Source organism: Hyperolius riggenbachi, chromosome 8 (assembly GCF_040937935.1).
Source record: "Hyperolius riggenbachi isolate aHypRig1 chromosome 8, aHypRig1.pri, whole genome shotgun sequence".
NCBI classification, from domain to species: domain Eukaryota; kingdom Metazoa; phylum Chordata; class Amphibia; order Anura; family Hyperoliidae; genus Hyperolius; species Hyperolius riggenbachi.
The window spans coordinates 178,363,420-178,390,195 of NC_090653.1; the positions used below are offsets into that span (position 1 = coordinate 178,363,420).

Consider the following 26,776-nt stretch of genomic DNA (forward strand, 5'->3'; position numbering starts at 1 on the left):
ACAGTGGATCCAGCTCGCTCTGTTTCTATACTTGGATCACACTCGCTCTGGCGGAAAGAGCAGTGGATCGTATCTCTCACTTATTCCTGTTTTCGTGTATCTGTCTTGTCTGCTATGAACGCTTGCTGGAGGCTCGGTGAGGTAACCGTTAAGCAAGCGCTCGCGTCCTCTGTTTCATGTTTGTGTGTCGGTGGTTAGTTAGGCGTGCTTGTCTCTGTTGTGCTTAACACGCGGGGACCGCGCATAAACGCGTGCACTGTTGCGAATGAGTGCGGTGTTCGCGTTTAGTTAGCGTTTGTTATTTTCCTTATCTTCTCATTGTATGATTTGCTGTGCCTTTGCTACTCTCGTGCTCTGCCTTGCTGTAGCCTTGTGTCACCTCTGGCAATCGCCTCTTTTGCGATTGCGTTCCTACTTCATATCTGCTGTTGTATGTGCACCGTCGCGGGTTGGCGACTAGATTGGGGCACATACATACATTCTGTCCCTGTGCTCATTCTCTTCTGCAATCGCTTCTCTTGCGATTGCGTTTTCACTTGGTTTCTTCTGTTGTGTGTCCACCGTCGCAGGTTGGCGGCTAGATTGGTGGACATACATACATTCCTCATCTGTGCTTATTTAGTCTTGTGTCGCTGTTAGCAATCGCCGTCTCTGGCGATTGCCTTCTCACTTTATCTTCATGGGTGTGTGTTCATCGTCGCAGGGTGGCGACTAGTTTGGTGGACACACATACCCTCTGTCGCTTTGATCTCTCTTTTTCAGGGCTATCTTGCCCTGCGTTTCTTCCCTTTGTACAATTCCTGTCTGGCGTCTGTGGCAGGGCAGAGGAGCTGTTCCTCTGCACTCCACAGCTCCACCTGTCGACAGGAATTTTCCTCTACAGGTGCATTGCACCTTTTGCTGGGTTCCCTCAAATTATACGCTTGTGGAGGATTACCACAGTGTCAGCGCACATCTTGTGCGCTGATCACGGAGAGAATTCCACAATCGTTACAGTATGACCAGCCAAACCGAAATTCCCAGTGTAGAGGGAATTTACGATTTGTACGATTTGGTCAAATATGGGTCCTGTGTCTTTAAGAGGTTTAAGATACTGGACTCTGAAACCAGAGATGAGTTTATATCAGAATGTTCCAGATTCTTGGCAAATCCTGAATTTCAGGCCACCAATATTTCCACTTGGAGTGGTCAGATTGCTTACAATCTTTTCCAAGGGGATCTGTTTGTGTGGGCTGATGAGTATGCCAGACACAAGAATCTGAGACATAACCCTCGCAGATTTCTGGCTCATGTATTTTCTCGTAAGCTTAGAATTCCCCTGCCAGGTTATTTCTATAAGTTTTTTTCTGCAGTGCATGACGCTGATCAGATTAGGTTATGCAACATTTCTGTGTCATTACCATATGTTAATGAATTGGTGCTGATTCGGCTTGTCAGCCAAAAGATTCGTTGCCCATAGCAACCACAAATAAAGAGGTTATATATGTCAAGTCTGAAATGTGCAAAACCATTCCGTATGATAATCAGTTTAATGTTTCTCTTGCCACTTTAGCCTCTAAGCAGATGCAAGAGAACTGCCTGGATACGTTTCTTGCATTTAAACAGACATGCAAAGTGGCTAAAAAGGGAAAAATTAAAAATCGCAAGCATCTGAATAAAACACTCCCTAATGATGTGTACAATGATGTTGCTCAGTCTCCGGGTTTTTTGCCCCAATCCAAAGCTTATGTGGATCCTATTATAGGTAGGATCGCACACTATATTAAAGCAGTTAAAAAAATCTGTTCTGGTTCCTGATTTCCACCCGTATGGAGATTATCTAGATACTGGCTTGTTTGAACCTCCATTTGCCTCATGGGAAATTGGGGCCTTGATGGAGGAATTTGATTTTGATTGGAAAGCCTTTTGCAATTTTTATATCACAAAAAGCGAAGATGTCTTGAATGATTGTCTCGATTCTATGTACCTTTTGATTGATTCCGATGAATGTGATGAGGGTGATGTGGATCTGGTGATTTATGTGTGGCAGACGATTTTGGATGAGTTGCACACACACCAATCAATTGATTCCAATAAAGAGACATCGTTGTCGGATGATTGTTCCTGCCTTTCTGGGGTAAAGCATGTGAGTCTTGACATTGTGCGATCTGAAATGAATGGGTGTACCACTGTGGTTGATTCCTGTGTGAATCCTGAAAGATTCTCTCCTGACTGTGTGCAGTTTGAATCTATGCGATCTAATGCCTGTTTCTCGGATGTTCCTGCAGATTGTGATCAGCATGAATGTGCCAGTTTTCTCAAGGATGTATGGGACCCCTTGTAATTTAGAGACAGATCTTTGGGATCTTCCATCTGTGATCCTGCTATGGGGGAAATTCCTAAATTATGCAGCATCAAAAGTAAAATTAATATGTCTAATAAAGTTTTTCCTGATGTTGTCGCTATTTCTACTGCAAATGCGTCTTTGTCTCACTCTGTTCACACCTGTAAGGGCCCGTTGCCTGGTATCAGTTGCTCCAGTGTTTCTGTCCTGAACGCCTTACAGTCTGCCCCACAGATCGCGGAGGTTTGCGTTATGGAAGTGTCAGTTTCACAACCTAAAGCGATTTTTGATTCGCAAGTTTTGCGTTCTGATGCCTCGGATTTGACATTGTTAGCCGAATCTAAGAGTGAGACAGCGCTTCGGTTTTGCGAATCTGATGCTGAAGCTTCTTTGCTTTGCCCAGAGAAGCTTTCTCTGAATCTGCCCTGTACCATGAATACAAACATGATCTCCACTCGAACTGACATTTGTGAGTCCCTTTCTTGTTCTGAGGAAAATGCTGATTCTGCACCCTGTACTCTGGATGAGTTAACATGGCCTTGTTTAGAGTCTCCTGCAGTGTCCCTAGAGGCTCGTCTAGGTATTGCTACTATACTCACCTGTTTTTCTGCAGTTTTGGAGTTGCAAGCTAGTTTGACTGCTACGCAGAATTCTGGGTGCAGTGAGATTAAAGTTAGGGAGTCAGTGTGTGTTCCAGTAAATATTCCTGTACGTTCCGCTCATGATGATGAAATTCAGTCTCAGTTTATGGTGGAACCTTCCCTGGGACATCTGCCCTGTCCACAAAATAAAGTTCCAGTTTTGCCCTGTAACATGAATAGTTCAAAATCCTTCTTAGAAAACTTGGAAAATGATGTTCCTGAGGTTTTGTCTGATGTCCTGGAGACCTCCGAGTTCCTCCCAAAGGGTGCAGAACTTGTAGGAGATGTCTCCTGCCCCCCAAGTCCTTCTGAGGTGTTGCCCACTTCAGTAGGCATTGCTGTTGTGCTGACTACCTTTGCAGCTCTGGTGGAGCTTCACTCATATGTAGTCAATGATGATATTGTCACAGAGATTTCTAGGTTTGAGTCCAAGCCTTCTTTTGAAAGTCCAGTGCTTGTGACCACTGCTCGTGATGATTCTCTGCCCGGTTCTGGTTTTGGTCTTGTCGTGACAGACTCTGAGGTTGGCAGTTCCTCAACGTGTCCCGAGGTCCCCCTTGGGCTAGTGTACCCCGATGTGTTCTGTGACCCAGAAAGCCCAAGTGTGTCTCGGTTGCCAGCCTGCTCAGATGCTTCCTCGGTGGAAACCTGTTCTGATGTTGCCTGCCTGCCTGCATGCCCAGAGGTGGTCCCTGAAGGCCCTGGTCTTGATGCTTGTCCTGGTAATTCTGAATCCGGAATTGTCATTGGTGCAATAGGGGTTCTTGATAGTTCTCCGTGTGTGCCTGGTGATCGTTCTGCCCTCCTGGGATCTCTGCGGAGCTTCAAAGTGTTCTGGGAGATCCTGGGAGAAATATTTCCTGGTACCTTGGATGAGATCAGCAGTGGGTGCTTTGTGGAAAGGGACACTTCGAATGGGTATTGTGGCAGGTTTGGTATTTTTGGACGGTCCCTGGAAGGTGGTGGGCATGGCTCGGTGGGTGTCGATGGCTTTTTCTCTGGCATTCACAGTCCTGATGGGTGTTACACTGATGTTTCGGTGGCTCCTCCTTCCGATGAGGTCGGTTTCGGGTGGGCTGACTCTGGAATTGGGCCTTGTCGGGCTGTCCTGACCTTCATGAGTCATCAGTTAGAGTCTTTTGCAAATATCAGGTTAGAGGCTCGTCTGGAATCCGACCCTAGAGGGGGGGGGGGGGGTACTGTGAGGATCCGCTCGGCTGCCTGCGCAGGCAGGCAGTTTTTTGACCAATGTTCAGGTCTGCATTCTGCAGGTCACTGGAAGAGAGACCTATTGTCAGTTTTGCAGCTTGCTGCTGAGGAATTTGCATACGTTTGTCATGCAGATTGCCTAGCCACATCCTTTGTAGGCTTGCTCTATATATACCATGTGATATCACAGACCTGGGCTGGTCATAAGGGTTAGTCCTGTGAAACACTCCTGGAGTGTCAGCCTTGCTCATTGTTTGAAGATTAGCCTAGAGTTATTCCTGGGACTGCACTAGGCAGGTTCCCTAGTGCAGTTAGGATTGCATATCTGTTTTGTTTGTCTGTTGCGATTGTCCTGTCCCAGCGGTGGTCGACAGGAAGTCGTTCTGCTCTTTGTTCTTGGAGTATAGCTGGAGAAGCGGTTGCTACCAGCTATCTCATCTGATCTGTCTTGCCTGGATCGCACTCGCCTTGCGTTAGTGCTGTGGATCCGTCTGATCTCCATCTCTCTTGCTGTACTTTGGATCGCACTTGCTCTGGCGGAAAGAGCAGTGGATCCAGCTCGCTCTGTTTCTATACTTGGATCGCACTCGCTCTGGCGGAAAGAGCAGTGGATCGTATCTCTCACTTATTCCTGTTTTCGTGTATCTGTCTTGTCTGCTACGAACGCTTGCTGGAGGCTCGGTGAGGTAACCGTTAAGCAAGCGCTCGCGTCCTCTGTTTCATGTTTGTCTGTCGGTGGTTAGTTAGGCGTACTTGTCTCTGTTGTGCTAAACACACGGGGACCGCGCATAAACGCGTGCACTGTTGCGAATGAGTGCGGTGTTCGCGTTTAGTTAGCGTTTGTTATTTTCCTTATCTTCTCATTGTATGATTTGCTGTGCCTTTGCTACTCTCGTGCTCTGCCTTGCTGTAGCCTTGTGTCACCTCTGGCAATCGCCTCTCTCGCGATTGCGTTCCTACTTCATATCTGCTGTTGTATGTGCACCGTCGCGGGTTGGCGACTAGATTGGGGCACATACATACATTCTGTCCCTGTGCTCATTCTCTTCCGCAATCGCTTCTCTTCCGATTGCGTTCTCACTTGGTTTCTTCTGTTGTGTGTCCACCGTCGCAGGTTGGCGGCTAGATTGGTGGACATACATACATTCCTCATCTGTGCTTATTCGGTCTTGTGTCGCTGTTAGCAATCGCCGTCTCTGGTGATTGTCTTCTCACTTTATCTTCATGGTTGTGTGTTCATCGTCGCAGGGTGGCGACTAGTTTGGTGGACACACATACCCTGTGTCGCTTTGAACTCTCTCTTTCAGGGCTATCTTGCCCTGCGTTTCTTCCCTTCGTACAATTCCTGTCTGGCGTCTGTGGCAGGGCAGAGGAGCTGTTCCTCTGCACTCCACAGCTCCACCTGTTGACAGGAATTTCCCTCTACAGGTGCATTGCACCTTTTGCTGGGTTCCCTCAAATTATACGCTTGTGGAGGATTTCCGCAGGAGAGAATTCCACAATCGTTACAGACAGGACTATGCTAGCTAAGCACGGGTGATCACGCTAAGCACAACCTACCAAAACATGCTAAAACCTGACTAGCTAAACACAGGATATTAACAGTTCGAGTAAGTATATATTAGCGGCACTGATATATCACCGTAGCACGAATACAAGGAAAATAATAAAACGCTGACTAGAATATGTATATATTTGCAATGAACCAATATATAACATAAGCAAGGAAGACTGGCTAGGATCTGGAGCAATACAGCGAACAAGGCTAGGTAATACAAAATCTCTGCACTAGAAGGAATACGTATATATGTCCCCATGGGAAATATATAATTGTAGCTCCACAAGTTAACTTAACTAAGACAAGGAATATATTTTACAATATCAAGGGACCCAGTAACAGCCTAGACAGAGCTGAAACTATGATGGGCACGGTCTAACAGGGGAGGCAGACTTTTATGCTGGCATCAGCCAATGGATGCAAGCATGCAAATCTCCACACAGCTGAATGGTAATCATTCAATCCTGAGCTGGCTTGGTTACTATTTGCTAGCTGAAAGACTATCTGTACCAATGCATGCAGTCCTATGCAACAACATGCATGCAGGAAATCCAGGGCTATCTGGCTGCAGTTCAGCTGTAGTAAGCCATTGGTGGAATGATGACAGCATCCTGAGCTGCCCAGAACTGCAGAGCAATTGCAAATGACAATGTGACTCATTGCGAATGCACAACCGAATGCAGGCTGACAAGCCAGATGTGGCCATTTGCGGCACCACCTGCAATGGACTGAACACGCCACAGGAGGAATCCTAACATAGGCCTGCATGCAGGGTATTGACAAGAAGTGACTGATGTAACTGAAACAGTTCCTTTGAGTGTGCATGCAAGATTATGTAAATGGATAGCAGACGTTCAGGATGATATATAACAAGTTTATGCAAGACTATAAGCACACGGTTAGCTGACTGATAAGGAGAGTAGACTATACTTACCGTCCTTGGTGGCTAGCACAACGCGAGACCCTGATTGGATAGTTACTGAACAGGGGGAGTAGAGGTTGCTCAAAACCCGCCCAGGGCTGGACGCACGGCGGTGAACGGGGTTAATACACTCCGCCGGTGAGTGTATGAAATCGCTGCCATGTCTCCCGCTGTACAAATTGCAACAGGGCTGTATTTATGCAGTGTCAGTGTCACAAAAAAAAAAATAGAATGGAATATGAGCCCTCAAAAGGGCTTTTGTTTTGGGATACTTTCAGCAATAAAGAACAGCCTAGCTAACTGTCCCTGTCTCACTGTGGGCTGTATGCAGTCTGTCACCCAAAAAGAGAGCTATGGTATAGCATGTTAAATAACACAAATACAGTGAAAAGATATGAACTGGTGGTAATACAGTGTGCTGGCGGACTACAGCAAGGGCCAATTGAGACTGTGGGCTGTATCTATGCAGTTTCACCCACAAAAAAATAGGGTTATGGTACAGTAAGTTAAATCACACAAGTACAGTGAACAGATATGCACTGGTATAATACAGTGTGCTGGCGGGCGGACGACAAATGCCAGCTGGCAACTGTGAGCTGTATCTATGCAGGGTCACCCACAAAGAGAGCTATGGTATAGTAAGTTAAATCACACAAATACAGTGGAAAGATATGCATTGGTATAATACAGTGTGCTGGGCCTAGAACAGTACAGCAAGGGCCAGCTGCGACAGAGCTGCATCTATACTGTAACGATTGTGGAATTCCCTCTGTGATCAGCGCACAAGACGTGCGCTGACACTGCTTAAATCCTCCACAAGCGTGTAATTTGAGGGAACCCAGCAAAAGGTGCAATGCACCTGTAGAGGGAAATTCTTGTCGACAGGTGGAGCTGTGGAGTGCAGAGGAACAGCTCCTCTGCCCTGCCACAAACGCCAGACAGGAATTGTACGAAGGGAAGAAACGCAGGGCAAGATAGCCCTGAAAGAGAGAGATCAAAGGGACAGAGCGTATGTGTGTCCACCAAACTAGTCACCACCCTGCGACGATGAACACACAACCATGAAGGCAAAGTGTGAAGGCAATCGCCAGAGATGGCGATTGCTAACAGCGACACAAGACCGAATAAGCACAGATGAGGAATGTATGTATGTCCACCAATCTAGCCGCCAACCTGCGACGGTGGACACACAACAGAAGAAACCAAGTGAGAACGTAATCGCAAGAGAAGCGATTGCGGAAGAGAATGAGCACAGGGACAGATTGTATGTGTGTGCACCAAACTAGTCGCCAACCCGCGACGGTGCACACACAACAGCAGATATGAAGTAGGAACGCAATCGCGAGAGAGGCAAGGCTACAGCAAGGCAGAACACAAGAGTAGCAAAGGCACAGCAAACCATACAATGAGAAGATAAGGAAAACAACAAACGTTAACTAAACGCGAACACCGCACTCATTCGCAACAGTGCACGCGTTTATGCGCGGTCCCCGCGTAATAAGCACAACAGAGACAAGCACGCCTTACTAACCACCGACAGACAAACATGAAACAGAAGACGCGAGCGCTTGCTTAACGGTTACCTCACCGAGCCTCCAGCAAGCGTTCGTAGCAGACAAGACAGATACACAAAAACAGGAATAAGTGAGAGATAACAGCAAGAGATATAAGCAGACAAACCGAGAGCCCAATATAGTGTAGTATGTATTAGCCCAAATGGAAAAAATGAAAGGTAAGTATTATACTTACAAACAAGGGTTACCGCTGAGGCAACCACTGTATAGGCAGGTGGGGAGTATAAACCTGTCCCCACTCAGGATTAAGATGTCGCTCTCTGTGATAGAAGAAAAGGAGGGTACAACACCCTTCCACCAAGGGTGGTTCACTGGATGAATCGATGAACAGAGGCGCCAGTAGGATAAAAAATCGATCCACTGCTCTTTCCGCCAGAGCGAGTGCGATCCAAGTATAGAAACAGAGCGAGCTGGATCCACTGCTCTTTCCGCCAGAGCAAGTGCGATCCAAAGTACAGCAAGAGAGATGGAGATCAGACGGATCCACAGCACTAGCGCTAGGCGAGTGCGATCCAGGCAAGACAGATAGAGGAGATAGCTGGTAGCAACCGCTGCTCCAGCTATACTCCAAGAACAAAGATCAGAACGACTTCCTGTCGGCCACCGTTGGGACAGGACAATCGCAACAGACAAACAAAACAGATATGCAATCCTAACTGCACTAGGGAATCTGCCTAGTGCAGTTCCAGGAATTACTCTAAACTAATCTTCAAACAATGAGCAAGGCTGACACTCCAGTGTCTCACAGGACTAACTCTTATGACCAGCCAAGGACTCTGGGAAACATAGCTCTTTATACTGCCAGTCATCAAAGGAGGCAGGTAGGGGATTTGCATAACGAGTGTATGCAAATTCCTCAGCAGCAGAACAGACCAGAAACTTGTAATGGAAAGACAGGTCTCTCTTGCAGAGACCTGCAGCCCACAGACTAGAGGAATGGTCAAACAGCTGTCTGCCAGTGCATCCAGCTGAGCGGATTATTACATATACAGTGTCACCCACAAAGAGAGCTATGGTATAGTAAGTTAAATCACACAAATACAGTGGAAATATATGCACTGGTATAATACAGTGTGCTGGCGGGCGGACTACAAATTCCAGCTGGCAACTGTGGTCGGTATCTATGCAGTGTCACCCACAAAGAGAGCTATGGTATAGTAAGTTAAATCACACAAATACAGTGGAAAGATATGCACTGGTATAATACAGTGTGCTGGCCGGCAGACTACGAATGCCAGCTGGCAACTGTGGACTGTATCTATACAGTGTCACCTACAAAGAGAGCTATGGTATAGTAAGTTAAATCACAAAAATACAGTAGAAAGATATGCGCTGGTAATACAGTATGCTCCGTCTGGCTAGAGATGTTCCGCCATTCAAAAACTCAGGTTCTAACACCTGAGTTTTTGCATGGCAGAGTAGAATACACGCCAAAAGTCCCTGGGAAAAATCCGGATTTGACGCACAGCAGCGTTTTAAGGGTAGAAATCACATTACATGCTAAATTGGAGGCCTAAAGTGCTTTAAAACATCTTGCATGTGTATACATCACTCAGGTAGTGTAATTAGTGTACTGCTTCACACTGACAGACCAAACTCACTGTGTAACGCACCGCAAACAGCTGTTTGTGTAGTGATGGCTGTGCTGGACTGGTGCGCACCATGGCCAGAGTGCAGGCGATAGCGTTTTCAAGCCCATATGGTTACCGGTCATTGCTTCATTGTGATACGCAAGCCCCTTCACCGCGGCAATAAAACGTTCACGAAGGGGAATTGACACATGTACATTTTATATGTACATATTATACATATTATAGCAGCAGCAGTGGCCTTAAAAAATCAGGAATCCGCTTGGAGTCCTGGACCCTGTTGGTGGTGGCGGAGAAGGCAGTCAAGCGGCCTGCAGGCAGAGATGCTGTGTGGGGAGCGACTTAGTCTTGGGGCAGGCAGTCACACGACGTGCAGGCAGAGATGCTGTGTGTGAGGACTGACTTAGTCTTTTGGGCAGGCCTGACCGTGCTTTGCAGACCACGTGGTCAGATGGACCCTTAACCCAACGCTGTGTGCCAGAGATGACACCACTTGCCTTTCAACATCACGGTACAGTTTGGGTATCACTTTTTTTGAGAAATAATTGCGGCCTGGTATCTTCCACCGCGGTGTGTGGCTTTGCTTTTGTGTGCTGCTTTTTCTCAGGTGGTCATCCCATTGCAGTTTGTGCTTTGTCACCATGTGCCTTCATAAGGAAGTTGTCCCTACAGGGGTCTTGGTCTTTCCACGGCTCAATTTTTGGTGGCAGAGAGTACAGATGGCATTGCTCTCATCTGAGGCAGACACACACAAACATTTCCACACCGCTGAGCCCTGGGGTGATGGCACTTTGGAGGTGGCGGCCGACTGAGTGTTAAGTGGGGTGACAGAATCAGAGCAGGAGGAGGAAGATATGTCACGCTTCCGTGCGGAAGCTAAGGAAGATGAGGTGTTCTGTGTTAAATAGTCAACTACGTCCTGAAAATCTTGGGGGTTGATGGCACGCGCCTTCTGAACACTGTACTTTGGTCCAGGGCCGCACAAAATCACGACAGAATGACCTCGAACAGACCTGCCAGGTGGCCTGGCCTGCCTCTGCCTGTTTTGCCCATATTGGGGGGTTGAAGTGAAAGGTATGCACTGACTTGACTAATACAATGTGCAGTCACACAGGTATGTGAACAGGTATGCAGTGAATGGTATCAATACAATGTGCAGCTGTCACACACACAGGTACCGTGAACAGGTGCAGTGACTGGTATATAATATAACACTGCTTGCGGTCACGTAGGTAGGTGCACTGAACAGGTAGGTATGCAGTGATTGGTATTACAAATGTGCAGCTGTCACACACACAGGTACCGTGAACAGGTGCAGTGATTGGTGGTATATAACACTGCGTGCGCTCACGTAGATAGGTGAAATGTGCAGCTGTCACACACACAGGTACCATCAACAGGTGCAGCGAGTGACTGGTATATAATATAACACTGTTTGTGGTCATGTAGGTAGGTGCACTACTGAAAAGGTATGCAGGGATTGGTATTACAAATATGCAGCTGTCATACACACAGGTAGTCACTGAATGTGCTGGGCCTGGCAGTGGCACAGTAGGAATTACCAAGGGGCCAAGGTCCAGCAGCTGCGACTGACTGACAGGGCTGTATATGCAACACAAGTGTCTGTGGGACACACACAAAAAAAAAATAGATCACAAGAACAACATTAGCTCTCAAAAGAGCTATTGAGGATGAGGAGTGCTTTTTAGCAACAAGTATCAACAAGGAGCAAGCTAACAAGCCTAACGCAAGAGCCTAACTAAGCTTTCCCTAGATGCCAGTCACACAGTAGCGCTCAAGCGATCCCACATCAGGATGCTACCATAGCTTTCCTCCACCTCCAGAGATCCCACATAGGTTCCTTAGATACCTAAATGTGCAACTCAGTGCACAAAACAAACAGTTTCTCTCAATGGTGAGTAAAAAAGACACTTTTATTTGAGTAAAAATATTCCAGAATGCAGCAAACATGTCACTCACATTCAGAGGGTCCTACTCCAGTAGAGACCCTCTTGGAAAATAACACCTCCCACCAGGGCAGCCATCAGGGGGGGACAACTGACACTGCAGTGAGGGGCCCTGGGCTTATGGGGGCCCTGGGTCCCCCCAAAGCGCTGGAAGGCCAGCATATGCTGGCTGCGGGCCTGTAGCTCACTAACCAGTACAACATGTTCCAGCACTGAGAGAAGAGTGACATCAGCACTTGAACGTGGGGAGCAGATGAGTGAGCCCTCTACAGCGGACTTTCTATACTGGGGCACCGCCTATATCTGGCTACAGTCTACCTATACTGAGCCACCACCTATACCTAGCTACCTATACTGTGGCTGGAACCACCTATACCTAGCTACATATACTGGGGCACCACCTTAGCTGGCTACCTATACTGGGGCTGGAACCACCTATACCTAGCTACTTATACTGATGCACCACCTATACCTGGCTATCTATACTTTGGCAACACCTTTTACTGAGGGCACCACCTGTACCTGGCTACCTATACTGGGGCACCACCTATACTTGGCTACTTATACTGGGGCGCCTGTACCTGGCTAACCTATACTGGTGCACCACCCATACCAGGCTACCTATACTGGGGGCATATACACCAGGCTACCTACACTGGGGCACCACCTATAACTGGCTGTTTATACTGGGGGCACCTATGCCTGGATACCTATACTGGGGGCACCTATACCTGGCTATGGCAGGGGGATGAGCTGAGACAGAAGGGGACAAGAGGTAACACAGGGGTATAAAAGAGGCACAGGGGGAACAGAGGCGGACAAAAGAGGCACAGGGAGAAAATAAATGAGAGAGGAACATGAGGTCACGCAGAGGGACACAAAAGAGGCACAAACTGGGGTGAGATAGAGGGGGACAAAAGAGGCACAGGAAGAAAAGAGAATGGATAAAGGATAAGAACGGACGTACAAGTCCCTATCTCATTCGTTAACTGGGGACTACCTGTATTTTTTTAGTATTTGGCTCCACCCACAACATGCCATGGCTACGCCCACTTTTTGTCGCATCACGCTGTGCATGCTGCTTTCTTCAGTGCTGGAGCCATGCACATTTTTAGCCGCAGCGGACTTCGTGCACGGACACAGGGGTGGGGTGGCTAGTGGGCGGGTATAGCAACCAGTGGGTGGGCCCAGGGAGGGGGGGGCCCAGGCCTGATGATGTGTGAGGGGCCCCAAAATTTCTGATGGTGGCCCTGCCTCCCACTATATGGGGTACTCCGCTGGTATACTTGCGACCAGATATGCAGCATTGCCCGCTCTCATCCCGACTAGTTTTGGCCTTCCGCCGTCATATAGGGGGGTGGGGGTCCAGAGAGTTGGTGCAGCCTGATTGGCTGCCATGTGTCTGCTAACTGTGATGTAGAGGGACAAAGTTTAGCCCAATGACTAGGTATAGGGGGCGGGTCGAATGCGCTATGAGTTAGCTACCCGCCGCGGACAGCTGAAATCCGCGAGAACTACCTGCCGGGCGAACCATTCGGGCCATCTTGAGCAAATGTACATGGACTCACAGCAGCAGTGAGATTCGAGCAGCTCAGTTGTAGAGCAGTTCAGGCACAAGCTTCTCCTGCAATAACATGCAGCCAAATGGCAGCATTGTGTAACTCTGTGCATGTCATGTATAACATGCAGCGGTTTTACCTGGCAGTGAAAAACCATTGCATGTTGCATGTGAGCACAGCATCCTCCCTACTCAGATGCAACAATATGGGGGATGGGTGGCCTGTCCACCGCCTTTGCTGAGCACTAGCAAGTATCCAACTGGTGGACTGGAGCAGCTCACAGGCGGTAAATTCACCACCTTCAGCTGCTCATGGGAAAGAAGCCTAACCTGTCTTGATAATCAAAATCAATCTAATATAACTGAGAAATTGTGAGCTGCACAAATAAATTATATTATAATTAAGAAAATGTTTTAAAGACACATGCATTTTCTATAACATTTTTTCTATGTATATTTGTCCTTATGATTTGTGAAATAAAATAATTTAAAAATGAGACCTGATATGGTCTTCTTAGGAGTTGACTCAAGAGCTGTAACTTTTTTGGTTTCTCCTTGATTCTGTGTCTGATGATGAGAGAACCCAATTATAGTCCTTCTACGTCTTAAAGTTGTTTTTGGGTTCACTGCTGTCTCAGTATTAAACAAGGAGTGATGAGAGCTGGCGTGCTTGTCAAAGAGTTCTCCTGCAAAGAAGAAAATAAGTTATATACTGGTATATATACTGTATATATAATACAGTATATGAAAAGAAACATAATAAAGATGATCAATTTAAAGCAGGTCTATCCGTCTTGTCCCAACCAAGAAGCCAAGTCAAACCATCTCACCCTTTTGTATTTTGGAATTTGTTACACATTTATTCATATTAATTTTGTCACTGTAAATACTAATCCTGTATTTTGTACGGATTCTGTATTCTGTACCAACTCTGTATTTCATATACAGTATAGTGTATACCGTTGTCTGTATTATTTTGTACCCCATGTTTATTTCTTATTTTGTACAGCGCCACTGACTTTGTTGGTGCTTTATAAGTCAATAATAATAATAATCTACTGCAGGAAGAAAGAGCATAGGAGAAACCGGCACTGCTGCAAAAACGCTGTTTTATTATGTACAAAAATAGAATGCAAGTGCCATTGCAAAACACACATAAAAAAACATGATGCTGAATCAAAAACGTACCATTGGTAGGGCTATAGGTGGTGCAGTGGGTGCTAGGTGCATTAAGCCTGACGGCCGTTTCGCCCACGTCTACGCATCTACGGAGGCTGCAAGGTGGGGGATGTCAGCTGCCGGTATAAATAACCGTGCACTCTATGGTGGCGTCACGCCGCTCAATTGCTCCGCCCCTCCACTTCCCTTCAGGTCGGCGCCAGAGCATGGAATGCATTTGCGCTCCAGTGACATTCTACACCGGCAGCTGACTTCCCCACCTTACAGCCTCCGTAGATGCGCAGACGTGTGTGAAACGGCCGTCAGGCTTAATGCACCCAGCACCCACCGCACCAACTATAGCCCTACCAATGGTACGTTTTTGATTCAGCATCATGTTTTTTTATCTGTGTTTTGCAATGGCACTTGCATTCTATTTTTGTACATAATAAACCAGCGTTTTTGCAGCAGTGCCGGTTTCTCCTATGCTCTTTCTTCCTGCAATACATCTATATGCTGTCCACCAGAGCACACTGCAGCTGGCGCTTGAATGGGCTATATGAGTACACTGCGCACCACAACACAGCTCGATGAGGGTCTATCAACTGTAGTGCCAAGCCTACTATACTTCTTCCTTTGCCTTATACAACGATTTCAACTGGGCTTGAGCACGCAGATATGTCAACCACATCTGGCCAAGACTACGAGGTGCATTCTGAATCAGATGATGACAACACTCAGGGGAGGACTGGGACCTTTTGGCCCTGGGGGGAAACACAAACCAGAGACCCGTTATCATGGCAGCCCCAGCCCAAATGACGTCACACAGGCACCCCACGTCGTATATGCCAGTAGTCACGTGGAGCGCCAATGCGAAAATACAGGCAACAGGTGCACATAATACATTTTGAGGGACAACGGCCGGGGTTTACGTCATGTCTATCATTCATGGTTATCTCATGCCGTGATTATCGCACCTGACAACCACATTGGCATGAGATTTCCCAACATCTCAGATTGATACATTCAACCAATTTCCACCCAAAATTTTTATCTGATTCGATAATATCAAAACGGATGGTCGATCGGCTATCAAGTCAACAGATCTATGGCCACTTTAATTCCCCAAAGCTCATTCCTCCTCCCCCCCCCACACACACACTTATGTCCTCCCCTTCGCCACCATCTCTACTAATCCCTCAAATATGCCCCTCTTCCACCTCGGATATCCCCTCCCGCATTACCAGACACATCCTTACTGACCTTCCTGCTGGCACCATGATCCCTGCCTCGTTAATGCTAATTTCCAAAGTTTCGGTATCCCTCCTTTCATCACTGTTTTCACTCCCCCCCAAAATCCATGCCTTGCTTACCAGCTTTTTATTGGTGGTCAGTGGCAGTGAATCACTGCCTGCCCACGACCCACTTCACTATAGTATGAAACCCTATAGGCCACATCCATACTCAGTACTGACAGGTGGAAAAGCCATTATGAGTCGATCATAGTGAAAGAATCTGTCCGTAACAATTGATGCATGTATGGCCAGCTTTAGATTATGGTTTCTAATAACAAGATTGGAGAGAGGAGAGAGAAGGCAAAGCAGGTGGTTTTGGTGCACGCCGCTCAGCACCGGTTACCCAAACTAGGAGCCCCATAGCAGCAATAATATGCTGCGCGGGGCGCGTAAGGGAAATTCGTACCCCAAATTACACCTCCCTCGGAGTTGCAACGACTCGGAGGGGGAATAGTATTTAACACCGCCAGGGAGTTTAGTGGCAGCAGGAAGAGCCATTATTCGGCGCTCCTGGTGCCCAACTTACCCGCAGCACACAAATACTAGGGGCTCAGATACACTATAAGCGCTTTTATGAGCACTTTTTAGCCATCAGAACTTTCTGAGAGCTTTTTAAAAAGGGCTTCCATTGACGTACATTAAAATCATGGTAAAATCATGATCGCGGTAAAATCGCTCAGAAAAGCGCCTATAGCGTGTCTGAGACCTTATGCAGAGAAGGGGAGAAACGGTGAGGAGAGAAAAGCTGAAAGAGAAGGAAGAAGATAGTTAAGTGACAAGACAATATGTTCTGTACAGCGCTGCGGAAGATGGTGGCGCTATATAAATACTAAATAATAATAATATCAATAATTTGCCTCACCAGGATTGCACTTTTATTTAGCTTTCCTGTATAAGAAGAAGACACAGCCAGCCAGCACTAGGGGAAGAGGGAAACAAAGGTGAATGAGGGAGGGCTGGTGCCAACCAAGAGTGCTTCTGAGCGATTTTCAAATCGACCGTGATTTGAAAAGCGCTTGGCTAATGTTACCATATGACGGTGTTCTCACAGCAGCATTGTGATTTTTTAAAAATCGCAAACACACTGCATGTAGCATTTTTTGGAGCGATTCATTCAAAAATCGCTCTGAAAATCGCTTCACATAATCGCACTTGCAAATTGCTAGCGATTGCTATTGTGATTTTGGCGTGCACTAGCTCAGAGAGAGGAGGAGTGGAGAGAGACTGAAGGTGCATACACACATCAGACTATAGTCTTTGGAAAATGAAAGATCGCAGACCAATCTTACCACCCTTCATGTAGTATGAGAGCCATACTCTACACAGTCTTTTCTATGGAGCTGAACTCCCCATCAGAAAACAATCTTTGCAAGATGCTGCACACACAGATGCTGTACAGACACAAAAGATCAGTATCTGCAAAAGATCTGTTCCTGCCAAAAATCCATTCCTGCAAATTGCAATGATAGTCTATGAGATCTGCAGATCATCATACACACATTATTTTGATGACATTCATCTGCAGATCAGATCCACCAGGATGGATTTTCAGATCTGCAGATGATTGCTTGATCTGCAGATGAATGTCAGTTAAATTATGTGTGTATGATGATCTGCAGATCTCATAGACTATCATTGCAATTTGCAGGAATGGATTTTTGGCAGGGACAGATCTTTTGCAGATATTGATCTTTTGTGTCTGTACAGCATCTGTGTGTGCAGCATCTTGCAAAGATTTTTTTCTGATGTGGAGTTCAGCTCCAAAGAAAAGACTGTGTAGAGTATGGCTCTCATACTACATGAAGGGTGGTAAGATTGGTCTGTGATCTTTCATTTTCCAAAGACTATAGTCTGATGTGTGTATGCACCTTTAGAATAGCCTGAGATAGAGCAGAGCTGTATTGCAGTCTCACATCACACAGAGGCTACTTGCCTATAATATGACTCCTGTCCCTGCCAGTCTCTTACACAAGTCAGAAAGCAGCCCTCCTGGAGTCTAGGGACTGTCAAAAACTTTTCAACTTGTTTAAAGTCTTGTCCACACATGCAGTCATTAGAACAATGGGGAGAAACAAGATAGATGTTTGCCTAAGGACCCTCCAGGCAAGCTCTGCATCATGCTGTGTATATTTACCAGCTTGCCTGCCCTCTAATTGCACTTTTATCAGCTACTACAACTTGTAGACAGACAGTGGAGGTGGAGGAGGATATATAGACTGCAAGCAGTGTGCTAGCACTGCCTTTGCCTGGTTTCTCTGGCTTCGCAACTTCGTAATCATATGCAATGCCAAGCCGCTGCAGCTAAAGGTTATAAAATGTTTGGATGCATTAAAAGGGAAGTAAAAACTTGAGATGCTAGCATAATATTGCCCCTGTTTAACTCTGTAGTAATGGCCATATCTGGAATATGAAATTAAGTTCTTGCCATCACATTACAGGAAATATAATGTAGTGTTAGTGCAGGTGTAGAGACGTTCAAAAAAATTGTTACGTGTGATGAAAGGTTTCACTTAGTAATAAAGCTTAGATAAACTTGTTTTTTTTTTTATTATAGAGAAAAGACGCCTTGTGCTAATCAACATGTAGAAATACATTAGAGGTCAATATTAATGCTGAGCGGATGAGCTTTTTGTCCCTAGGCCTTCTCAAAGTACTACAGGACATGATCTGCGCATGGAGGAAAAACCGTTGTAGCCATTTATTTAGGTTAGGGTGCTTTACAGTAAGAGTGTTAAAGATGTGGAATGCATTGCCACAGGAAGTAGTTTTGGCAAATTGTATACCTGCATGTAAATGGGGATTAGATGCTTTCTTTGTGTTGAAAGACATCCATAGCTACAATTACCAGGTAATGCCCAATGATGTTGATCCAGGAATTTTATCAGATTGCCTTCTGGAGTCAGGAAGGTATTTTATTCCTTTTGGTGATTATTGGGCCTTTGCCTTGTAAGGGTTTTTTTTCCGTCTTCCTCTGGACCAACAGGGATATGTGAGGGAGCAGGCTGCCGTTGTACTTTACTCAATGGACATATGTATTTTTTCAACCCAAATAACTATTTAAGTATGTACTAGTAAAACAGTATGCATTGTTTGCCATTAATTGCTGGAAGCCGATTTAATGTATTTCTCTTTCATCCTGGAGCGGGAATATTATACAACTCTGCAACTCTGTACCTGCATCCCAGCCCGCAACCACAGTACCTTCAATTGTGTTATCCGCAACCAGCCACCATATTTTGGTAACCTGTTCTCAGTGCTGGCGCTACCATCGAGGGTTCCATAACCTACAGAGGCCCCCAAGGTGTCTCCCCCATCTTAACTTTTTTTCCCTGGGGCCTCTGCAGATTATTTGGGAGAGTAGTTTCTCACTTGTGCTGGTGGGCACAAGTGAGAAACTCACGTATGTGAGTTGGCTTTTGACATCCTACAAATCCATAAGCAAGCTCAATTTTCTCTTGGATATATCACAATGGTACATGCTAGGCTGGCTTCAGCATGTAGCATTGTAGTGTGTTGTGTTGGTGGTATAATGGTTAGGATAGCTGCCTACCAAGCGGTAGACCTGGGTTCGATTCCTGGCCAATGTATGTGAGTTGGCTTTTGACATCCTACAAATCCCTATGCAAGCTAATTTTTCTCTTGGATATATCATAATGGTACATGCTAGGCTGGCTTCAGCATGTAGTGTTGGTGGTGGTATAGTGGTGAGGAGAGCTGCCTACCAAGCACTAGACCTGGGTTCGATTCCGGCCAATGTATGTAAGCTGGCTTTTGAAAATAAGAAGGGAGGAGGGAGAAAAATGATTAAGGGAACAGTCAATGGGCTTGATTCACAAAGCAGTGCTAACTGTTAGCACGCCTGTGAAAACCCCCTTAGCATGTCTAAACGAGCTTTTCGCGCATAAAACTTTATGCGCGTAAAACTTTACGCACACACTGTACAGAGCGCAGGGCGCTCCGAGCGAAGTGCCCATTAAAGCCTATGGGACTTAGTGCGCACAAAACTTTGCGCGCGTAAAACTTTGCGCGCGCAAAGTTAGCGCGCGATCTCATTGAGAAATCCGGTGCTAACCTACTTAGCACCCTTGTTAGCACGTCTAAAGACTTTAGACGTGCTAAGTAGGTTAGCACCGCTTTGTGAATCAAGCCCAATAGGTTCTATGGGATACCATTTAGCATAAACAAGGTTCTATTTGCGATTACTTTAATTTTTCGCCGGAATCCGGAATTCCACGGAACTTCGCAAAAATCCGGCGGAATTTTCAGAATGACGGAATTAAGCGCTGGTGGAATCCGTGAATTCCGGCGGAACAGAATTTGCTCTTTCTGATCATCCCTAGTGGAGGGGAAATCAGGTGTGTGCTGATATCGTTGGCCCTTTAGTGAGGCGTTAAAGCTGCGTTGCTCGTTGTCTGTCAATATTCCTTGGTCTCTATCTGGATTAAAGTCTGTTGTCCTCAAGTGGTGTAGCCTTAAAGTGTCCCTGAGATAAACTTTTATTCACAGCATAATAGTGTTATTTTCATGTAGTTTATATGCCTTTCCTCAAGGAGCAGTCCTTTTCAACGTATGAAGATTTGGGCGTATCATTGTTACATAGTTACATAGTTATTTGGGTTGAAAAAAGACATACGTCCATCGAGTTAAACCAGAGAACAAAGTACAACACCAGCCTACTCCCTCACATATCCCTGTTGATCCAGATGAAGGCGAAAAACCCTTACAAGGCATGGTCCAATTAGCCCCAAAAGGGAAAAAAATCCTTCCCGACTCCAGATAGCAAATTGGCAATCAGATAAAATCCCTGGATCAACATCATTAGGCATTACCTAGTAATTGTAGCCATGGATGTCTTTCAACGCAAGGAAAGCATCTAAGCCCCCTTTAGATGCAGGTATAGAGTTTGCCATAACTACATCCTGTGGCAATGCATTCCACATCTTAATCACTCTTACTGTAAAGAACTCTTTCCTAAATAAATGGCTAAAACATTTTTTTCCTCCATGCGCAGATCATGTCCTCTAGTCCTTTGAGAAGGCCTAGGGACAAAGAGCTCATCCGCCAAGCTTTTATATTGCCCTCTGATGTATTTATACATGTTAATTAGATCCCCTCTAAGGCGTCTTTTCTCTAGACTAAATAAACCCAGTTTATCTAACCTTTCTTGGTAAGTGAGACCTTCCATCCCACGTATCAATTTTGTTGCTCGTCTCTGCACCTGCTCTAAAACTGCAATAACTTTCCTGTAATGTGGTGCTCAGAACTGATGCGCCTCCATAGACTATAAAGGTAATTATTTCCATAGTGGCTCTCAGTGAGTAATGTTGGCTTCGTCAGAAGCTGCAGCTGAACTTGTTTGTGGAATTTGATAATCTTTCCTCTTGTAATAGCTAGAAGCTGATTCCTTTATTTCCTTATGTTTCATGGGGTTGTGGAGGTGGAATAGTAATTAACATTAAAGGGACTGGTGAGGCAGCAGGAAAAGCCATATACCCGCTTTATCCTGTGCCCAAGTCTTCATGTGATTTTCAAAGTATGCTTTCTTTAAGCCTAATCATTTTTAATTTTTGTTTTAATTCTCTAATTCTCTCACAATTAAACATGTGTTGTCTTTTGCATTTTCAGATAGTATTTTCTGTGTACTAAGAGCTTACTGGAGATCACTCTGTGCAGTAGGAGGCGAAAGTTAGTATCTTGCGATTTTCTATGCAGGAGAGAGGAGGTGAGCAGAGTGAATTTGTCACAGGCAGAGAGGGGGAGATGCTATCAGCTTTGCCTGTTTGTAATTTTTACAAACAGCATTGGTGCTTTCATTGTATCACAGGAAGAATTAATCATATAATGTTGAAGCTGGTTGTAGCTATATTTTTGGAGTTAACCCTGACCTTTTCTGCATATATACAGTGGTTTGCAAAAGTATTCGGCCTCCTTGAAGTTTTCCACATTTTGTCACATTACTGCCACAAACATGAATAAATTTTATTGAAATTCCACGTGAAAGACCAATACAAAGTGGTTTACTCGTGAGAAGTGGAATGAAAATCATACATGTTTCCAAACATTTTTTTTACAAATCAATAACTGCAAAGTGGGGTGTGTGTAATTATTCAGCCCCCTGAGTCAATACTTTGTAGAACCACCTTTTGCTGCAATTACAGCTGCCAGTCTTTTAGGGTGTGTCTCTACCAGCTTTGCACATCTAGAGACTGAAATATTTGCCCATTCTTCTTTGCAAAACAGCTCCAGATCAGTCAGATTAGATGGACAGCGTTTGAGAACAGCGTTTTTCAGATCTTGCCACAGATTCTCCATTGGATTTAGATCTGGACTTTGACTGGGCCATTCTAACACGTGAATATGTTTTGTTTTAAACCATTCCATTTTTGCCCCGGCTTTATGTTTAGGGTCGTTGCCCTGCTGGAAGGTGAACCTCCGCTGGCGAAGGCAGACGAGTGAGTAAAACGGCCAGAGAACCTTGCCTTTTATAAAGGGGGGGGGGGTGCTCCAGGAGTGAGTGTAGTCCGATTGACGACAGTGTGCCTGCTGACTGTGATGTAGAGGGTCAAAGTTGACCGTAATGGAGCATTATGGGGGTGAACCGAACTTCCGCAAAAGTTCGCCTTTGCCGGTGATCGCGAACCACCCAATGTTCGCCTGGAACCGTTCGCGGGGGAACAGTTCGGCCCATCTCTATAATTTTACAGTAATATCGATATGAAACAATTATTAAGTTATTAATTTATTAATTGTGTTTTAGTATTAAGTAAAGTTATAAACTTACCTTCTTGATTTTAAAATTTCCCTTTTTCATTGTTATTTAGTACTAATTATTTTTACAGTGATTTCTCAAAGTATTTTGCCCTGAACATGTTTCCAACCTTTAGTCATAGTGCTGTCCAAAATGTGAATAAATATTATTGAAATACCAAGTGTCAGAGTAATACAAAGTATTGTGCGCGTGGGCAGTTGACAGTGGTGATGGAGTGTTCAGAGCGATATGCATTGTTATTTTTCCGTCACACATACTGTTTAGCATTTTGCTTAAAAAGTTAAATTTTGGTGTCATCTGACCAGAGCACTTTCTTCCACATGTTTGCTGTGTCCCCCACTTGTCTTGTTTCAAATGGCCTGCTTTGTGCACTGCACGAGTAATAGTTGTCCTATGGACAGATTCCCCCACCTGAGCTGTCGATCTTAGCATGGTTCTTATGACTACAATTTTGATCAGCGCTGTCCTTGTTCGTCTTGTGAGTGTATGCGGATGTCCTTGTCTTGGTAGGTTTACAGTTGTGTCATACTTCATCCATTTCAGAATGAATACTTGAACGGTGCTATTTTTGTTATTTTAACCTTTGTAAATTTATTAGTAACTGTATCCTTGAGCCTGACTTGTCCGTTGTGTACTAGTTACTTCATTGTGTTGTAGCTCCAAATATTCTGTTCGACAACCTCTGAGGCCGTCACAGTGCAGCTGTATTTGTACTAACATTACCATACACACAGGTACACTTTAAAATGTCATTAGCATGCATCGTGCAATGTGTATGTGCAAGTGACAGAACTCAGATGAAAGGTGGCTGATAAATAATCTAAACCCAACGTAGCATTTATTTATTAGCAATAATAGTTTGGTTTCATGTAGGTTTTCTGTTTCTCTTGTGACGTGTATACTACTTTGTATTTGTCTTTCACATTGAATTCCAATAAAATGCATTTATGTTTGTTGCTGTATTGTTAGAAAATGTGGAAAACTTAACGTGGGCTGATTACTTAAGCTAATCACTGAATATAAATTATTTGTATGTGAGGTTTTTTTTGAACAAGTAAAAATATTTTTTTTATTTTTAATTGTACAAATGTAAACAAATGTATCCTTGTCAGTATCTTAAGATATTAATGTACATTTTTCATTATCCGTAAATTTTTTAATCTTTCAAAATAATTCTATGATCCTTATACAACACAAATATAATATGGTATTAGCCACTGATTGAATGTGATGTTATCTATCTCTACTCCTGTTTTTTTTTTTTTTTACTTGACTTGCTGTATTAATTTATTTTGATAATGTAAACTTGATTATTTAATATAATGTTTTACAACCCTCCTTAGTGAGAAATAAATGGCATACACAACTGAATTGAATTTTCTTAAATTTTTGTGAAGCAAGTGCTGTAAAAAAAAAATTCCCATACGTAGAATAACAAACAAAAGAGTTCATAACATTGATTGTAGTATTTACAATGATTTTTCCGATTTTTATGATATAAACTTATAGTTTCAAAAAACAAGTAAATAAATATTAAAATAAGGATGTGTTGGGTTTCCATAGTATGAGCGTCATGTATAATCTGGAAAGAAAGTGTATCAAACACTAAAATATAGGTAATAGAAATAAAAACAAAACACTGAATGTGAACGATTGCTAGTGTAGTCTGGTGTTTAGCGGAATTATGTTATCAAAATTTCACACCATAATGTGTATATTGTATTGATTTTGATTGGTAGTCTAGCGTGACATTTAATAGAATGAATTGATAAATGTAGGACCTATCCAGATGCATTGGTTGTAAATTGTATAACGTCAATTCATAGAAATCTGTATGTTCAAGTTTTGAATGTTAAATGTACTGCCTGTGTTTCAAAATAATTTTTTCAATGTATTTTTATCAGTCATTTAATTAATGTCAGTGTTGGCTTTAAAGTAAAAAGTTCTCAACACTAGGCAAAGATAGAAGTATACCATGGTCAATGACATAAGCATGTAATCAACTTAGTCGAATTGAAGGTTGTACCCAATGCCTCGTAAGTATTCCGAAAATGTACGGAGGTCATACTCGTGTACAATTCTGAGGATTTTTTAATTGCAGTCCTTGTATTTTTGTCTTTTTTCTTGTGGCAGGTCACCTCTTAGAAATTGAGCCATCACTGAATCCCTTCCCTTCTGTATTTTGCATACTCCATCATTGAATCTCCACAGTGTGGGGCTGGTCATCCCCAATTGTGTCTTAATTCGTCGATGGGATGCCTCTGCAAAATTGTTTGTGAGATCTTGTCCAGCGAGGGTACGTTCATACACTGACCACAGGGTGGGAGGAAAGATTGGCGTACGAATCCTACTCTCGCAAACACCCATGTACACCCAACTGAACCAATTGAGTAGCGGAAGAAGTTCGGGGCAAATTTCAAAATTTATGGCATCAACTGCTGCCTCCAAATCGGGTGGAGGGACGAATGGCAGAGCAGCAATCATACGAGCTTCGATTGCAAACTCTGCATCCGAATTGTACCTTTGTCTGAATACCATCTTGTCCAATTCCGATTTAACATTCTTCAGTAGATGAAACAGACAGCCGTTGATTTGACAGTTTGGATAAACAGTTTTGAAGGCGTTTATGGCCGCTATTTCATAGTCTGTTGAGTAGTATTCAGGTTCAAATTGTGGCCACATGCGTCGGATCGCCTCAAACATTTTTCGGTATGTACTTTGCAATTTGTCTGGGAGCAGACAGTATAGTAGTGGGAATACATATTCAATTTGTTTCCCAAGAAGGACAAACACTTGTGCAAATAGCACAGGAGCGACTTTGAAAGTCTCATCCCCGTATACATTCTTTACTGTATGTATCCACTCCGTATTTGCTAATCTCCCGAAAATGAATATCCTATGAGGGTCACTGGGTCCTGAATCATACAGTAGGAACAGCTCCCACACACCGTCAGCGACAAAGTAGTTTTTGTACCTGTCTGGAATATCTATTTCAGACAGATGTCTTGGCATTGGTGGCGTATGTACCGTACCATTTGACGCATCGCTTCCCGTGCTGGTAAATCGCCTAGTACTGCCTATGAAATGGGTGCTAATGTTTCAATAATTACTTGTGCAGGTACCTCCGCTGTTCTTAAGGCTTTCTCTTTCATACAGTTTCTTATTGCACAAATCTCTGCTCTGTTTGCAAATGGACCATGTGTTATGTTCCCTTACAATTTTCAGCAATGCACCTGTTTGTGTGGAAGTATGAACCCTGCCAATACATGGTGGATTGCTTCCCTTTCTTTCACACCTCCAAAATTTCCTGCTTCTATCGGCACTATATCTATCAAAATTTCTTTTCCTTGGTTAGTTCTTAAATTAGCCTGGTGAGATCCTGAAGCATTGTTGATTCTGAAGAAAAATTAATACTTATTTTTGGTTTCCTAACTTTACTTACATGTTACGCATATTTCAAAAGCTTACTTATATTAATTTAGGATAATCTTGAGATTATATATATATTTTTTTTCACTTTGGTGTGGTTAATCAGCACTTGATTCGCAATGTATGAATTTGATGTTCTTGTGTTACTCAAAATAGTACTGTAAATCTATACCTAATATTGCGTGCCAGTATTCATAAGTGATTATATCTACTATAGTAAGTAAATAGTGAATTCATTACTCATATATTTCACTCCAATATAGTTAATTCTTCTACTAAACATGGAATTTTTCCTAATTGTTTGTACTTTATGTACATAATTTCTTAATCCATATTTGTTGAGACAAAGTGCAATGTTGATTTTTTTTTATTTTACTTTGTAACTAACACATACATACTAAATGTATTAGTTTGTTAGACTACACAAGACAACAACAACAGTAACAATAACAGTGTTATTGATTGTTGCCTAAGGTCTACTACTGAATGGGTGTTGGCTTACTAAACAGGCAGAGCTAACATTACAACCCTTGTCTCCTTTGTCAGAGACAGAGCCCTTAACCAGTACTGGTATTCCCTGGTTTACAAACGCCCGACTTACGAATGAAACGCCAATACGAACGCCCGCTGACCTGCTGTGATGATGTCACACAACCGGGGACTACCTCTTCTGCTTCCGTTTTTAAAGCAGAGTAGGCGAAGTGGAAGGCAGATAGATGACATCTCACCTGTTCCACGGAGGTACAAGGTTCCAGAGTGATGCCTGGAATCAACACGGCCCATT

General features: G+C 44.2%; 1 protein-coding gene across 2 annotated transcripts in view; it reads right to left on the reverse strand.

The window, feature by feature from the left end:
• The window catches only part of NHSL2 (NHS like 2), a 593,959-nt gene that overhangs the window by 117,993 nt on the left and 449,190 nt on the right, over positions 1 to 26,776 (reverse strand). For both annotated transcript variants that reach the window (XM_068247787.1, XM_068247788.1), the window contains exon 5: positions 13,842 to 14,027. In XM_068247787.1, coding sequence (XP_068103888.1) covers positions 13,842 to 14,027 — 186 coding nt within the window. The remainder of the gene's footprint in view (positions 1 to 13,841; positions 14,028 to 26,776) is intronic.